General features: G+C 53.7%; 2 protein-coding genes across 8 annotated transcripts in view; one reads left to right on the plus strand and one right to left on the minus strand.

The window, feature by feature from the left end:
- Ankmy1 (ankyrin repeat and MYND domain containing 1) overlaps window positions 1-9,338 on the minus strand; it is a 49,209-nt gene extending 39,871 nt beyond the window's left edge. For 5 of the 6 annotated variants that reach the window (XM_029561641.1, XM_029561640.1, XM_029561639.1 and 2 more), the window contains exons 1-5: window positions 9,261-9,338; window positions 8,157-8,360; window positions 7,585-7,763; window positions 4,667-4,856; window positions 643-786 (exon numbers count right to left, since the gene is read on the minus strand). In XM_029561641.1, the coding sequence (XP_029417501.1) occupies window positions 643-786; window positions 4,667-4,856; window positions 7,585-7,748 (498 nt within the window). In that variant the 5' untranslated portion in view covers window positions 7,749-7,763; window positions 8,157-8,360; window positions 9,261-9,338. Of the gene's footprint in view, window positions 1-642; window positions 787-4,666; window positions 4,857-7,584; window positions 7,764-8,156; window positions 8,792-9,260 lie in introns of those variants that run through there. The other variant, XM_029561637.1, reaches the window with a different exon arrangement.
- A 2,437-nt stretch (window positions 9,339-11,775) lies between these two features.
- Window positions 11,776-13,780, plus strand: Dusp28 (dual specificity phosphatase 28). 2 transcript variants are annotated; one of them, XM_029561644.1, is made up of 4 exons: window positions 11,776-12,521; window positions 12,847-12,965; window positions 13,119-13,167; window positions 13,250-13,780. In XM_029561644.1, exons 1-3 carry the CDS (start codon window positions 12,129-12,131, stop codon window positions 13,165-13,167), a joined length of 561 nt encoding a protein of 186 aa, XP_029417504.1. In that variant the 5' UTR covers window positions 11,776-12,128; the 3' UTR covers window positions 13,250-13,780. The 2 variants fall into 2 exon arrangements, with proteins under 2 accessions (XP_029417504.1, XP_029417505.1); XM_029561645.1 differs by having other exon boundaries at window positions 13,119-13,145; window positions 13,228-13,780.
- Window positions 13,781-16,098: the final 2,318 nt, after the last annotated feature.

Here is a 16,098-nt window from a genome sequence, read left to right on the forward strand (position 1 = left end):
TATTAAAAATAAATATTTATAGTATTTTTAGCTCCAAAAGATACAGGACTTGCTACCATCCCTCTGGGAATAGAGAGATAAGTAGATAAGGTGTTTTTTTATTTATTTTTTAATGTGTAGCAGTGTATTGCCTGCATGTATGTGAATACACCCATGTCATGCAATGCTGCGGAGGTCAGAAGAGGGCCTCAGATTCCCCTGGAACTGGAGTTAAGGATGGTTCATAGCTGCCATGTGGGTGCTGGGAATCGAACCTGGTCCTCTGCAAGAGCAGCTAGTGGTCTTAACCGCTGAGCCATCTCTCCAGCCCCAGGTTTTAATTTTCTATTTATATCCTTATTTTAGATAGTATTAAAATCACTAAAATAAGTCACTAAAATAAGAAAGTTACTTCTGCTTAAACTTCTCTAGAGCCTAAATATCTTTTTCTCCAGTGGCCTAGGTAACAGCTGCACCCACTCCTCACACAGTGGCCCCACCCCTCACATACGTTTCCATTCAGTAGTCCCAACCCCCTCATTAGTACACAGAAGCCCTGTGGACCACTCATGAACACATAACAGTCCCACCCCTCACATGAACACACACTGCCCTGCCCTTCACAGCAGCCCTGATCCTCACACAAACACAGTTTCTCCTCACCTGGAATAGTTTTTCCTTCATGTACATGGTGCCATAGCCTTCTCGTTGGCTGAGGTAAAATATGCCCGTGAAATTGGAGCCATCGGGCCATGTGTAGGTACCCACACCGTGGCAATGATCCCGGTAAAACTGCCCGCAGTAGGCCTATGAACGAAGAAGTCAGTGGGTCTCCTTTCTGGGAGAAGTCACTCCCCTCAGGTACCCCAGCTCTGCAGGGACTCAGGAAGCTGGGCCACCACACCTCATTAGCAGTGAATGACAGGTCTACAGGGCACTAGGCTACAAGGCCTCTTTCAGTCCAGGTGGCCAATGTGATTAATGGAGTTGGTCACTCAAAGCACCCAGAGGGGTCATCAGGCAGCCAGCCTTGTGCACGAGCTTGCTCTCCCTGCCCTCTGCTCCAGTGGGAACTGTGGGATGTCCAGAAGCGTGTGCCATGACTGTCTTAGGAAAGTGTGGCACTGCTTCTCCCTGGGAACATGGTGGGGCCAGCACCCCTATAGGTCTGGCAGACCTTCCCCATTCGGAGTCCTGGCCTTACCCTAGAAATTTCTCTATCAGGTCACAGAGGCCAGACTGGCTGGAGGTAACTTGCTGAAAGGAAGCCTTGGACCTGGCTGGGAACAAGGTGGAGCCGACATAACTCCTCCATTCGGGGTCCCATGATGCACAGGTGAACCTATGTGCTCCTGTCCTGAGCCCTTCAGATGGATGTATGAAGCCGGCACACTCTGAGGTCATGGCAAAGGAAAGGAAGGGGCCTCACCTCCCTCAGGCACTGCACTTGACCCGCACAGTTAGATGGAATCTCCCTCCTCAGAAGAGGCTGAAGAGGAGTACTCAGTCAGCCAGACAGAACATTTGACACAAGCGTCCTGGCAACAGAACCCGTCTTCTCTGCAGAGATGAGCTTGGCCAGTTACAGCCTGTATTCGGATGTGGACACACCTGTCCCTAAGCCACAGCTGCATCCTACTGGAGGCTTCCTATTCCAGGAGCATATGTGCCCTACTCCAGGGGCTGCCAGGTGACAGGTCATTCTTGGGAGGGTCTTACTGGGTCATTCAAACCCCTGGATCCAGCCTAGCCTGAGGCTATACCACCCTGGACTTTTAATCCCAAGAGCCAGGAGCCACAAAAGGCCCTTTCCGTCCAGCTGGACTGAGTTTGCATTGTTAGTGACAGTAAGGTCCATGTAAGGACACCCAGAAAGCAGGGAGGTGGCCAGGCAGGGTGTCACCCTTCTGCCAACATACACTTGATTTATAGCCACTGCAGTGGCCACCAGAAAGTCCAGCCAACCCCAAAAGAATTCTGAGTTGCAAATGGACGAACTAGGTTGCCAGGGCCACTATAGCTGCAGCTCCTCACACGCAAGCTTCTGTCGTCCTCAGAACACAAGGCTGAAAAAGCCCATCTGTCTTCTCTACCCCACTGCCAGGTCACCTCAGGTCAGGTTCTGACGTGGCTGCAGCCAGTGTGCTCAAGGCCAGGGCCAGAGAAGAGCATGTTCTCTTGCCCTCTGGTTCGTGAGGACAAGTGTCTGCCCTATGGACACAGAAGTCCCTACCCTGGCAGAATCGAAGCAGACCTCCACCTAGATATAGATACTGGCCTGCTGTGTTCTCCCTGCCCTGGAAGGGACATGGGGCAGAGAGGACCCTGAGACATGACCTGTGAACATGCAATGAACAAGTCCCCCAGCCAAGGACTCAAGACAGAAGCACACAGGTATCACCGCTGTCATAGCACCCAACACTGGCTCCTGATGTCCCTGAGCTTGTGCTCCCACTCAGAGTGTTGGAGGACTCCTGTCTTTCCTCCCACCCCTAGACCCCACTTGTCTCCAGGCTCTCTCCTGGTCTTTTCCTCACCCCTGCTCTCCTTGGGCAAGTAAACCTCCAGTGACTCACGCCCCCCTCTGCACAACACCCCTGCTCTGAAATGCTTCCACTAAAAAGAGTAGCATGCCCACTGTTGTCCTGCTCCAAGTCACAGCTGCCCGGTGGGCAGAGTCTCCTGACTGGAAATGGCTCATGGGACTTTGAAACTGAAGTTGTGCCCATTCCTTCTATTGTCTCTTGAACAAACTGGGAAGACTCAATGCAGAGGGAGGGACTGGACCTGGTGATTCCAACCTTGGGCACCAAGTCATAGAAAACCTCGCCAGAGGCAGAGTCATACATGGAACAGGGGGCAGAGCAGGAGTCCAGGACCCCCTCACACACACCATGACAGCAACACCTGCCTGGAATGGCTGCAGCCCAGGGCCCCGGGCTGCCCGAGATGCTTCCCTACACAGCCCACATGCAGTATTGCCTTCTGAGGGCTCAGGTGAAACTACACCATGTTCAGACAATGCCAGGGCAAAACCCCCTACCCAGGTACAGGTGATGGGAACACATAACAATGAGAAGTTGTTGAAGCTCTGCATTCCTGGGGAGCCTGTTAGGCCTCCAGACGCAGCACATACCCAGCTTGGCTGCACACTGAGACATTACACTTGGCCAGTAACATGGCAAGACATAAACAGATTTGGCTGTGGGCCCCAATTTGGGTCCCTCATTCCAACAAGTCTCCACTGAGTGGATAGCCGGATGGAGTAAGGGGATAGATGTGTTTCCATTTTATCATTAAGAATATTCGGGGGGGCGCTAGAGAGATGGTTCAGTGATTAAGAGCACTGGCTGCTTTTACAGAGGACCCAGGTTCAATTCCTAGCACCCACGTGGCTGCTAAAAACTGTCCATAACTCCAATTACAGGGGAATCTGATGCCCTCTTCTAACTCTAGGGGCACTGCACAACACTTACATGCATGCAGGCAATACACTTATGTACATAAAATAATAAACAAAATAAAAAAGAAAATAGTTTTTTAAAAAAGAATACCCTGTGCCATCATTCTAATCTTAAACCCAGGGCAATTTCAGTTAGGTAAGCTGCTGCGATAATTCACAGTTGTGAAATGTTTGCCTACCTGGGGAGAACTGTCTACTGTTGTTTTGCTAAATAGACATGTTGTCAAAATACTTATGGTTACAGCCATAGCTTAGTGCTGCTCTCAAATCTGGTCAGAGAAGCTTCTTTTTGAGTGGGTAGCAGTTATTTCAGACTCATAATGGGTCAAAGCACTGAGAATAAGTGACTGTTGAATGTTCAGCCCTAAATAAGACATTTATATCAAATCCTCACCCTGCCAAGGCCCAGGGAACATCTCAGAAGAGGGAGCAGAGTGAAGGTAAGAGCTGGAGGGGAGGACGCTGTGAATTGCGGCCTTCTGGACAGGATGTGGCTGTTGCATTCATGAACTCACAGTAACTGTGGTGGCCTGCACAAGATCAAGCCAGACACCATTTCAGCATGGAGGGGGAGGGTTCACGAGTTCCCACACCTAGCTGAGGATGTGTTGGCAGTTAATGGCTACTGGGGAAAGAAATCTTTTTCTTTAGGGATATAGCCACTGGCAGGTTGCCCATGCTCCAGTGGATGGCGCCACACCTTGTGGGCAGCTCTAACTGGACTTGATGGTTTATTAAAAAGAGAGCGACGTGAAGGTAAGAGGGAGATGTGTTGGGGGACACCTTGGGGGAGTCAATGTGAAAACGATCAGGATATATTTTATGCATGTATGAAATTGCCAAAGAATTAAAATGTTTAAAAATACAATACAATACAATACAATACAATACAATACAATTTGTCTGGAATAAGAAATCATCTTTTGGCCTGAAAATATATAGACTAGGCTGGTATCGATCTCACAGAGATCTGCCTGCCTCTGCCTCCTGAGAGCTGGGATTAAAGGTATTCGCCACCATGCCCAGCTAGAAATCATCTTTGAGTCACAGCTTCACACACCTCATACCATGAATCCTGGGAAAGCATGACATGCCGCAGGAGTGTGCAGGGATTCTCCTCTGGCATTCTTCCACAGAAAACCTTAGCCCACGTCATCCTGTAGACAGGGCATAAGGCTCCCAGCACCTGGTCTCAGGAGCAAGGCCCCCACTGAAGCCACCTACCTCACCTGTGGGCCAGGAGAACTCGCCATATCCAAGCTTCATGTTGAGCCCAAATTCCCCTTGGTAGACGCAGCCATCCTGCCATTCCTGCACCCCTCGGACAAGCTGGATGGAGGCCCCCTTCAGGTCCTGCTCCCTCAGAGGGCCCTCAGATTCCTCATCTTCTTCCCTGGGATCCACCGAGGGGTCCCTGAAAAGACAGAGAGCCGAAGGAAGGGTAACAAAAAAGGCTAAAGTGACTATGTGCTGATCACCAAGCACCACCTCATTTCACCCTCAGGACAAACCCCAAGGCAGGTACTGTTTTCACAGACAGGAAACTGAGGCATAGACAGCGGGGTGATCGCCAGGGTCACACAGGAAATGGACTATGCAGGAAGGGTGAACTGACAAGAGTAAACCTGACCACCCCCCGCCTCCCCACCCGAGGAAGGACCAGTCAGCACTTCCAGCTAGATGTGTCCATTTCCTAGACAGATGTGTCCACAGCAGGGTGCTTCCTCCCAAGCTAGCAGTGCCAGCCCCAGGTCAGGCAGAAGGGAGACACTTGAGCACACACATGGACCCAGGAGAGGTCTTGAAGGGTGGCAAGCTGACATGTGCACAGCTGCAGGACGTATAACATACGGCAGTAGCAATATGCATGTTCGAGGCAGGTTCTATGCCGCCTTCCTACCCTTGGGATTTGAAGGGGTAAGTTGCTATCTAGACATGGATCCCATCCCTGAACTCCCCTCTTGGCCTCCCTCTCAGCACACTGGAGGCCAATTCCAATGTCTGGCTGGTGGCTAGGCTGGCAGCACGCACTGGGAGACCCTGACCCTAACCACCAGTCAGTCCTCAAGTGCCTGTTATGAGTCACTGAGCGGAAGTGCAGCATCTGCCCAATGAAGAAAGAATTCCACTACCAAGAATACAAAATCCACATCTGGTGTATTGTGTAGATGGACAGAAGCCAGAAAGACAGATACCCAAACACAGTCACGATGAGGCTATGGCACTGTTTTGTTTGTTCTTTTGCCTTCCTGTGGTGGGTTAAGTTGTAAATTATTTTATTTTATTCTTTGAGACAGGGTCTCATATATCCCAGGCTAGCCTTGAACTTGCTATGCAGCCAAGGATGACCCTGAACTTCTAATCCTCGTGCCTCTACTTCCCCAGTGCAGGGACTGTAGGTATGCACCACCATGCCTGGTTCATGCAGAGCTGGGGACTAAACAGGGCTTTGTGTATGCTAGGCTCTCTACCAACTGACTACACCCCCAGCCCTGAACTGTAAATCTTTATGTTGCAGCCTTAAACCCCAATAGCTCAGAATGGTCATTACAGAGGTAATTAATCCAAGTGAGGTCATTAGGGTTGGCCCAAGGCCTGTATGAGTGGCAGGCTGTGCTGGATAGCTTTAGTGTCAACTTGACACACCTGGGTTGAGGGAGCCTGAATTGGGGAATTGCCTCTATTGGACTGGCCCGTGGCCATGTCTGAAGGGCATCTTCTTGATGAGTGATGTGGGAGGGCCCAGCCCACTGTGGGTGGTGCCACCCCTGGGCAGGTGATCCCGTGTTGCATAAGAAAGCAGGCTGAGCAGGGGCCAAAGGAGCAAGCCAGTAAGCAGCTTTCCTCCATGGCCTGTGCGCCAGCTCCTGCTTCCAGGTTCCTGCCCTGAGTTCCTACCTTGGGCTCCCTGATGAACTGTGACCTGGGAGATGTAAGATAATATGACCTGGGAGTTTTAAGCTGAATAAATCCTTTCCTCCCCAATTTGGTATTGGTCAGAGTGTTCTGTCACAGCAATGAAGAACAAACTAAGACACAGGCTTAAAAGGGACCACAGAGAAGTGTACCAAGGGACAACGGCATGGACACATAGAGAGGTCAATGCCAGCCAAGGAGAGAGGATGCCAAGCCTGCAGCACCTGGACCTTGGGCTTACGGAACTGTGAGAGGATGGAATGTGTCAGGTGCCCTGCCTGCTGCTTTGTTACAGGGTCCTAGGAAAGGGGCACATCTAGTCTGTGGCTCCTCACTTCCCTCACTTCACAGGACCTCTAGGGCAGTTCCGAAAGTAGCATCGGTGAGTGAGAAGGAAGGAGATCCCACCACAAAGCCCACTGAAAGGTCATTAGAGATGGTCAGGTTGCATAGAAGGGACTTGATCACCTGGCTCTGCCACCCAGCTCCAACTGCTTGGCCTAACTGGACTCCTGGTTGTCTTCGTGGCTCAGTTTCCTCATCTGTGAGATGGGAACTGGGCCTGCTGGGGCAGCTATAGCAAATCCCCCATGTTTACTCCCCCAGTTTCAGGGACTGGGAATCCAAGGTCCGGTGGCCAGTAGGCTGACTCCCCATAAGGGTTCACTCTGGAAACTTCTGGCTGTGAGCTCAGGTGGCAAAGAGGTGAGGAGAAAGACGCAGGCTGATCTCTCATATAGAAGCTCTAGTCCTATCACAAGACCTCACCCTCACAACCTCATTTAAACTTAATCAGCTCCCCCAATCCTCACCTCCAAATCCATCACCTTGGGCTCAGAGTTTCAACGTGAATTTTGAGGTACACAAACATTTTGTCCATAGCAGGGGCAAGCACAGTGTGCACTAGAGGTAAGGCTTTGGGCACCTGGACCAAGCAGCCCCTATTGTTAATAACTGAGCCATGAAACAGGAAGGATCCGGACCTTCCCTTCCACCTCTTCGACGTTATCTGATCTACCCTGGCAGTGGGCTGGACAAGGAAGCACAGGGTCCTGCCACCCGTCACCCATCAACTTTCCCCAGATGGATATAACATTGAAACTTCTAATTTTTAATCTCTTCAGAGACTAGGTTAGGGAGGGTAAAAGAACCCCGAGCGGTTTTAAGGCCTGCCCCAACAGTGGATACCAGCTTACGCTTGGCCCTGGGGTCGCGAGTGAACCTGCCTGTCAGAGGGTCCCGTGGACCTTCTGGCGAAGGTGTAGCTGTCCAGGGACCCCTGGCTCTCGGTGGTAGGAGACTGGCCACCATGTCCGTCCAGCAGACCTCTGGAGCTGAAAACCTTCGAGGGTTGGGAGTCCGGGGTGACTGAGGAATAACCACCGTCCATGTCTCCTCTTCAAACCTAGAAGGAAAGCCGGACTCAGGACGGAGGACAGTGGCAGCTGAGGGGGCCCACAGCCCCACCTGGCTCAGATGACCTTGTTCCAGGTCCCCCAAGGAAACCCCTCTAGCGCCTAAGAACGTCCCTGGCCTTCCCAGAGCAGCCACCACCGGGGGTCCAGCCTGGGCCACTGACCCCGGGGCGCCCCAAGGGGGACACCTCCCCAGCCGTACAGCCCCCACCTCCCTGCCTCCAGGAAGCACCGGTGCGAGAGCAGAGAGGACGCAGGGTACGCCTGGAGTCCTGTTGCCATGGAGACAACCACGCCTACAGCGTGCTCCCAGCCCCCGCCAATCCCAGCGAGGTCGCGCTGGCCCCGCCCCAGGCCCCTGGACAGACCTCCAGATTCCCTACCGGTCTGCAGAGCGGCTAGACTAGCCACGCCCCCAGCCCTGAAGCAGCCAGGGGCCGTCACCGCTTGGTCCAGATTACGCGGGACTCCCGAGGAGGAAGCTGTTCGGGAGAAGCTGGGGTCAAGACTTCTTGATTCCCCACCGCTCCAACAGCCAAGCCCAGTGTCATGGGGGTCTGCACGGCCTGGTCCCGGTGGAGGATGACCTGGGGAGGAGGGGCTTCCTGAACAGGGATGCAGAGGATGCCCAGGATTGAGGGGCTGGACTAGGGTGTTCCCCATGGTGGGAGGATCTGCAGGTATCGAGGCTGGGGCATGAGATGCTCACGTCCAGCACTTCCCATGGCGATTCTTGGGGGCCGAGACAGCTGAACCGGGAGTCTGCACCCCCAGTTCCTCCTTGCGTTTACCGCTGGTCTTGGCCGCTCAGCCCCTCCTATGCACTTTGGTTTCTGGGTCCCTGCTCCAGACCTCAGTCCTCTCACCATCCCTCTGCATCGTGGGAAGCTAAGCAAGGGCGACCCAAGCTGTTCAAGGGTACGGCTTAGTGGTAGAGCACTTACCGAGCATTCAGGAGGCCCTGGGCACCATCTCAGGTGCACCAAGAACGAAAGGCAAAGAAGAACATTCGAACACTTCAAACACCTACAAGCCACACCACCTGCTGTGACTCGCGTCCCCACAAAAGTTGTAAAGTCCTAACTCATATCTGCAAGACCTTTGCGGGGGCGGGGGGGGGGACTTCCCAGAGGTGGTCATGTTAAAATGAGGTCATGCTAGGTTAGGTGGGTCCCAAACCAGACTGTCCGTAAGGGGATGTGGAGACAAAGGGGGAGGGTGAATTTCTGTTGCCTCAAGAGCCCATCCAGGCTTACAACAGCAACCCTGGGAAACACCATTCTGTAGGGAAGACTAAGAGGCCAAACTGGCAGGTTTAACAAGTCTGACAATTTGATCATCTGGTGAGATCTAAAGACTCAAATGTCAAGGAAGAGAAGGCAGGGCCGAGGAGATGGCTCAATTGGTAAAATGCTTGCCAGGCAAGCCTGAGGGTCTGAGTTTGGATCCCCAGGACCCACATAAAAAATCAGGCCACTGTCTCTCACCTGTCATCCCAGCACTGAGGAGAAGGATCCCAGAGAGATGCTGGCAGACCATCCAGTCTGGCTGAATCAGGAAGTTCCAGGTTCAGTGAGAGACCAACCTCAAAATATAAGGTGGAGAGTGATTGAGGAAGACACTTGATGTCAACTCCTGGTGTCCATTTGTATGTGCATACATACATGCACTAGCACACACTAATGCCACAATGGAAGGAAGGGAGGGAGAAATGAAAGGAAGGAAGGAGAGTGAGTTCCAGAAGCTTCTATAAACTGGAATGGGTGTGGTGCTTGGAGGAAGAATGCCCTCCACAGGCTCAAGTACTTGAACACCTGGTCAGCTGGTGGCACTGTCTACAGAGGTTCAGTAGCTGTGGCCCTTCTGGAGGAAGCATGCGACCACTGAGGGCAGGCTTCGGGAGTTCATAGCCCCGGCCCACTTCCGGTTTTGCTCTCTGCTTCCTGCGCAGCATGAAGATGTGAGCACTCAGTCTCCTGCCATCCCTCCCCACCATGAGGGACTCCAACCTCTGTGGAACCGTGAGCCAAATAAACTGTCCCTTCTATAAGTTGCCTTGGTCATGATGATTTATCACATCAACAGAAAAGTAACTAGTACAGTGGGGGAGCAAAACACATGACTCCCCCCCTCCCCCCCACACACACGCACACACAGTGAAAAAGAGAAAGTGTTCTGGAAGCGTCTATATGCCTGGGGGAGGGGCAGCAAAACACAGGACATGCTTCACTTTTGTTTACGTTTATAATTATACTCATATATTCTGAAATTTAGCATACAAAGATTAAAAAGCTGTATTTTTGCAACATGACACAAATGTCACTACCAAACAGGCTCTGAGGCATAGTGGTACATAAGGCTGGAAGTGGGCAAGAGAGCTGCCATGTGGGTGCTGGGACTTGAAGCTGGGTCCCCTGGAAGAATAGCCTGGTGCCTGCCTGTGTCAGTGACTAGCTGAACTCTGTGACAATAGCAGCAGGCTCAGCACACACCCTCAGGTTTGCAGACACCCATCCTGGCAATGCAGACAGCAGATTTGCTGAAAGCAAGTTGGCCTGAGGTCACTTCCCAACTATTAATCTGCTGAATCTGCCAAGTTTACCAATTTACCAAAACCTTTAAAAACTAATGTTGGGCTGGAGAGGTGGTTCTTTGCTCTTGTTTTGGCACACTGGCTTTAAGTAACTTTTCAGATTGACTTATGATGGGTGCAAACCTTTGCACATCTAAAGCCATACCCAGGATGTGGGAAGGCCCTTCTTCCTGGGTCCACCCCATGTTTCTGATTCAGCAGATCTTCAGCAGGCCTGAGCCTGTGGTCAGCTCCCAATGCCTGGCTACCTGATACTGAAAACATTTCAATGTATTTGGGGAAAGAAAAAAAAAAAAAAAAAGCCTTGATTTGTGACTTTATTTTGTTCAATTATAAACATTTCATAAAACTGTTCCAAAGTTTCCACACTGGAACAACTTATTTGGGGCAACCTAAATCCATGTTCCCCAGCCCCAGCTATAATTTGGCACATTCCCTTTGAGGTGAGACGTGTGCTTTGTGATGACATATTCCTTTCTGTCCCAGGAAAGCCAGCTCCTTCCTTAGGGTGGAGAGGGAGATGGCTGCTGGTCAGGCCTCCTTAGAATGGGCTGGCAGCCAGGATCACATGGCTACAGATATCTCAGTGTTTAGCACAAGAGGGAAACCAGGCTGCAGTAATCAAGACCTGGGAGCAGGGAGACTGTGTGGGCACTTCTGTCCTTTGGTCAGATTATGAAGACTGAGCGACAGGGATTGGGGTGTAATGGAAAATGACTTCTGTAGAATGGCTGCAAACCTTTATGAATAGAAATGAACCAAAAACTCATTAAGATTGAAATAGCAATTAATTGCCTGTGGCGCTGAGATAGTGGGGTTTCACTGAAACTACTTCCTGAAAAATATTGGACATCAGAAAATTTGAATGAAGAAGGACTTCTTAAAAACACATAGTCACATGGATACTAATTTTTTTTTTTTTTGGTCTTTTTTTGAGACAGGATCTCCCTGTAGCTCCAGCTGTCCTGGAACTCACTATGTAGACCCGGCTGGCCTTGAACTCACAGAGATCCGCCTGCTTCTGCCTCCCCAGTGCTGGGATTAAAGACGTGCGCCACCACACCCGGCCTAAATCATATTTTTTAATTACATTTTTATTTACAGTGTGGGGAGGGGGTGGCGTGCCTGTGCCACAGAGCCTATGTGGAAGCAAAGAACAACTTGCAGGAGTGGGTTCTCTCCCTCCACTGCGGATTCCAAGGATCGAACACACACACCTTTGCCCACTGAGCCATCTCTGCAGCCTCACTAAATAATTCTAAATGAACTCAAACAACTAATAATTAAGAAAAATAACAAAAGATGGGTGTGGTAGTGGACACCTTTAATCCCAGGACGCGGAAGGCAGAGACTGGAGGAATCTCCGTGAGTTCGAGGCTAACCTGATCTACATAGCAAGTTAAAGGCCAGTCGGGGCTACACAGTAAAACTTTGTCTCAAAAAGAAAACAACAAAGGCAATCCCTGCCTATGAAGAAATGCGGCTAGTGGAAGTTTATTCTACGCGAACAAGGTCTACAACGGAAACGACAGTCGGGATGACAGCATTTAACGAAAGGGAACAAAGCTGTTCTAGCCGGCTAGCCTGGAAGAACCTGGGGGACCCGGGTCATCCTGTGGACCACCACCAGGGGGAGCAGCGGCGCACTCCTGCCTGGGTCAGGCCCCGCCCCCGCCAGCCTAGCCAATGACGAGCCGAGGCCGGAAGGCTCCGCCCCCTCGCGGCCTGCAGCACCCCGCTGACCCTCGGGGGAAGGACCGCGATGCGCGCCACCGAGGCCGTCCCCCGCGCGGGCCCCGAGGCCGCGCCGCCGCCGTTCACGCGTGTGGCCCCCGCGCTCTTCATCGGGAGCGCGCGTGCGGCCGGCGCGACGGAGCTACTGTCGCGCGTGGGCGTCACTCTGTGCGTCAACGTCTCCCGTCAGCAGCCCGGGCCGCGCGCTCCCGGCGTGGCTGAGCTGCGCGTGCCCGTCTTCGATGACCCGGCGGAAGACCTACTGGCGCACCTGGAGCCCACCTGCGCCGCCATGGAGGCCGCGGTGCGCGCCGGCGGCGCCTGCCTGGTGTACTGCAAGAACGGCCGCAGCCGCTCGGCCGCCGTCTGCACCGCCTACCTCATGAGACACCGCGGCCTCAGCCTAGAGCGAGCCTTCCAGGTGCCGCTTCCGGGGGGCCCACGCGGGGGCAGCGCTTCCGGAGGCGGGGCTTATTAGCGTGACTCGCATGGGGCGGACCTTACGGGGGCGGGGCCCACGTGTGTGTGTGGCTCCGTGGGGCGGGCCTTCCGGGGCGGAGCCTACACGAGCAGGCTTTCTGTGGGCGGGGCCCCATGTGACCGACACTTCGTAGGCGGAGCCCACACGGGCCGAGTCCGGTCTGGGGAGAGGTGATCCGGAGTCCCGCCTAGCGGCAAGGGCGGGGGCTCTTCCCCCGGGCCGCCTGCTGGGTCCTGCCTAGCCTTGGCTACCCTCTTGTTTACAGATGGTGAAGACCGCCCGCCCCGTAGCAGAGCCCAATCAGGGCTTCTGGTCTCAACTGCAGAAGTACGAGCAGACCCTCCAGCCCCGGGCGCTCTCGCGCGGGGAGCCCGCCCACCCCGAGTAAGCCTCGCTGTGCAGTGCAGGGTGGCTGAGCGTCAACACGCCGGTCTGCTCTCCCTCCTGCTGGGCTCCCACTCGGCAGCCAGACTCGGGTGCTGCGCCCTCCTACGTCCAGCAGGAGACCGCTGAGCCACCGCCCTCTTTCCTCATCAGGTTCCTTATTCACCAGGCTTTGGCCAGGTACGAACCAGCAAAGCTCTAGGTAAAGAGAAACTGCTTGCAGGAAGATAGAGCCGGGGAATCCAGGACAGAAGATGGGGTGGTACGAACCAGCAAAGCTCTAGGTAAAGAGAAACTGCTTGCAGGAAGATAGAGCCGGGGAATCCAGGACAGAAGATGGGGTGACAGACCCAGGTCCTAGCTGCCTGTGCCTGTGGACGGCCTCCCAGACTTCTCCGTGGCCCCTTCTTGGAACTGAACATGGAGCCTGCTGGCAGGAAGCCGCGAGCCCCCATGTTCATTCTGGCTTGCAGCTGCTGTGCCGAGGAATGGAGGCTTCTGCACCGGTTCCCACCTCCCACCCTAGTAACCCATGTCAGGATGCCTGACCTAGCACCCCCAAGCCACCATCCTGCCCTGTGTGTGGTCCTCCCCAGCTGGAGGGCAGGCCTGTCAGCTGCTACTTTGTGCCCATCCTAGTTGAGACACAGCATCTCCTAGACATCCCCTGTCCTTCAGAGCCCTGGAAAATTAGTCCCTACCACACTCCTTACAGAGGTCCTGAGGGATAAGGAAACCCTGAGCAGATGCCATACACTGGCTAGTGTGTAAATATATGAGCTAGTGAATAAAACCCCACAATTGTAACCCCACAATTGTTTGTGGTTTCCCTTTTCCATCACTTTTCCCTATGTCCTCACCTCAGCTGGTCCACTGTATTTGGGGGTCTGGGTGGCCTGTCTACACCAGCTGCTTCTCCAAGGCTGAGGTCTGTCACACCACCCAACAGAATGGCCCCTGGTTTGCTCCTGAGGAGTCCAGAGGGCATAACCTTGTCTGCCTCCTCTGTACTGGGACATGCTTAAGTTCCAGTTGGAAGCAGGAATGAAGTCCTCTCATTTAACAGAGCCCAAAATTGGGGGTACATGTGAAGTTGGGGGTTCATGAGCAAGGAAGGTACTAGGGTGCCAAGAAGCTGGGCAGCCCCTCCTGCCCCTGCACTCCTGGACCTAATTTCTGGCTGTGAACAAATGAGTCATTGGTTCAGAACACTCTCTACCCCTTGTCGAGCAGCACCCTACCCTACCAATGTCACCATTTGGCACCGTCCATCCAAGGACTGCTGTTCAAGCTGGCTAATACGACTTCTGAGTTTCCTCCCCTAGTTCCTCTCGTACTCATCCCTTCAGAGAACCATTGCCACTGTCCCCACTCAGCCAACAAGGCTACAGTGACTCAAAGAGAATACGACTCCAGACCCAGGTTTTCACCAGCACATGCAGCCAAGGCCTGCTCACAGTACCTTCCATTGGGCCAATGCCCTCTCCGCAGGGCAGGGCATGCTACCTGACCCAACTCACCTTGCAGTGACAATGGAGCTAAGGGTACAAAGCCCAGGTCAGGCTGCAGGACATCTTTGGGGGTATATCAGATACTTTTTACCCCACCAGCTCTGTTCTGGGAGCCATCCAGCTGTGCCTCCAACAATCCCAGCCCTCCAAACCTGTCTCAGGGACAAGATCCTCCTCCTCACAGCTTCCTTTTGCTTTTGCTGCCCTCCCTGCACACTGCAGCCCTGCCCATCTCTGTGCCCTCCTAGGAAGGATAGCCAGGGTCTTGTTCCTATCATGGAGGGAGTCAGCACAGTTTAAGGGGGAAACCCTGTTTTTGCATTAGAAGGCTAGGGCACAGGCAGCATGCCAGATCTGTCTCACTACCCTTGGTGACCAACAGCTAGCGTATGACATTTTCTGTGGAAAAAAATCTGGAATCTGACAGATCAATTGCAGGTTCCTTGCCCTGGTCATGTTAGGGCTGGGCCTGAGAACACAGGGGCAGTCTTGGGGCCTGGGGTGCAATGCTGACTCCCACCACAAAGGGGCACTTCAGACAGCCTGCCAGTGTTCAGGGGACAGATTCTTGGGCTGGGCAGGATGGTGGTCAAGGCACTTGGGGGCTTGGAGTTTGCAGTCTACTGGCTCTGAACGCAAAATGTCCTGTTGGCCTCAGAAGAGCTTGTGCTAGCTCCTCCAGTGGGGAGGCTCACCGCTCCACCCTTTCAGTGTGCAGAAGGGAATGTCACCAGGAAAGAAGGGACAAGACCCCTCTGTTTTGGGGGTATAACTGGGGAGTGGCTCCCTCTAAGTCCTGAAAACAAACTTAATCTCTGCCTCTGAGTGATGGCATGAACCTTAAAGTTCCTGGACAGCTAGAAATGACAGGACTCCTGCCCCAGGAGGGGTCTAATGTCCTGCCAGCTAAGAGGGCACATGGAGGTCTGAGGGGACCAAAGGATCAGAAGCCATGCTTCAGTGCTCAGGCAGCATCTGTGAGGGCTCTCACCCAGCTGCCACTCCCACTTGCGGAGGGAGCGCAGGACCACTGAGCTCCCCGGTGGAGAGATAAAGTGGCACTGCAGTCCCACCACCACTACCAGAGCAGGTGGAAGTGCTACCTCCTGGATGCCCCCCCAGCCCCCAAAGCCCTCCCACGCAGTATCTGTGTCCACCTCTCGACGACAGCACGACACGTCTGTGTCCATAGCTACGCCAGGCGGGGGCACGTTGCTGTGCCAGCCCAGAATGTCCCTCAGACCTACAGCCCGTACGTGCCGCCCAGGGCTGAGCTGTGTCTGTCAGTGTACCTGGCACGCACCTACAACGAAAAGGCGCACCCCAAAACAAGGGGTGTGTGCCTGACAGCTTCTCATGATGGTTAATGTGAATCCAAACAGCCGTACACGCAAGGGCTAAGCACTCGGCAGTCTGAAGGTCCCCGGTGGCTCCGCAGGCCAACCCGCGGGGGTCGGGTCAGCCTCGGGAACCAACACCGCTGCGAACGCCCGGGCAGCCCTCCCGCCGGCCTGCGGAGCGGCGGGGCGTCCCGAGGGACCCGTCAGGCCCGTCCCGGCACCCGGAGGCCGCGAGGTGCGGGGCGCCCTGTTCGGCTCTGACCCGGCTCTGCACAGCGCCCC

Source organism: Nannospalax galili, unplaced genomic scaffold, assembly GCF_000622305.1.
Source record: "Nannospalax galili isolate Female #2095 unplaced genomic scaffold, S.galili_v1.0 scaffold453, whole genome shotgun sequence".
Lineage (NCBI taxonomy): Eukaryota > Metazoa > Chordata > Mammalia > Rodentia > Spalacidae > Nannospalax > Nannospalax galili.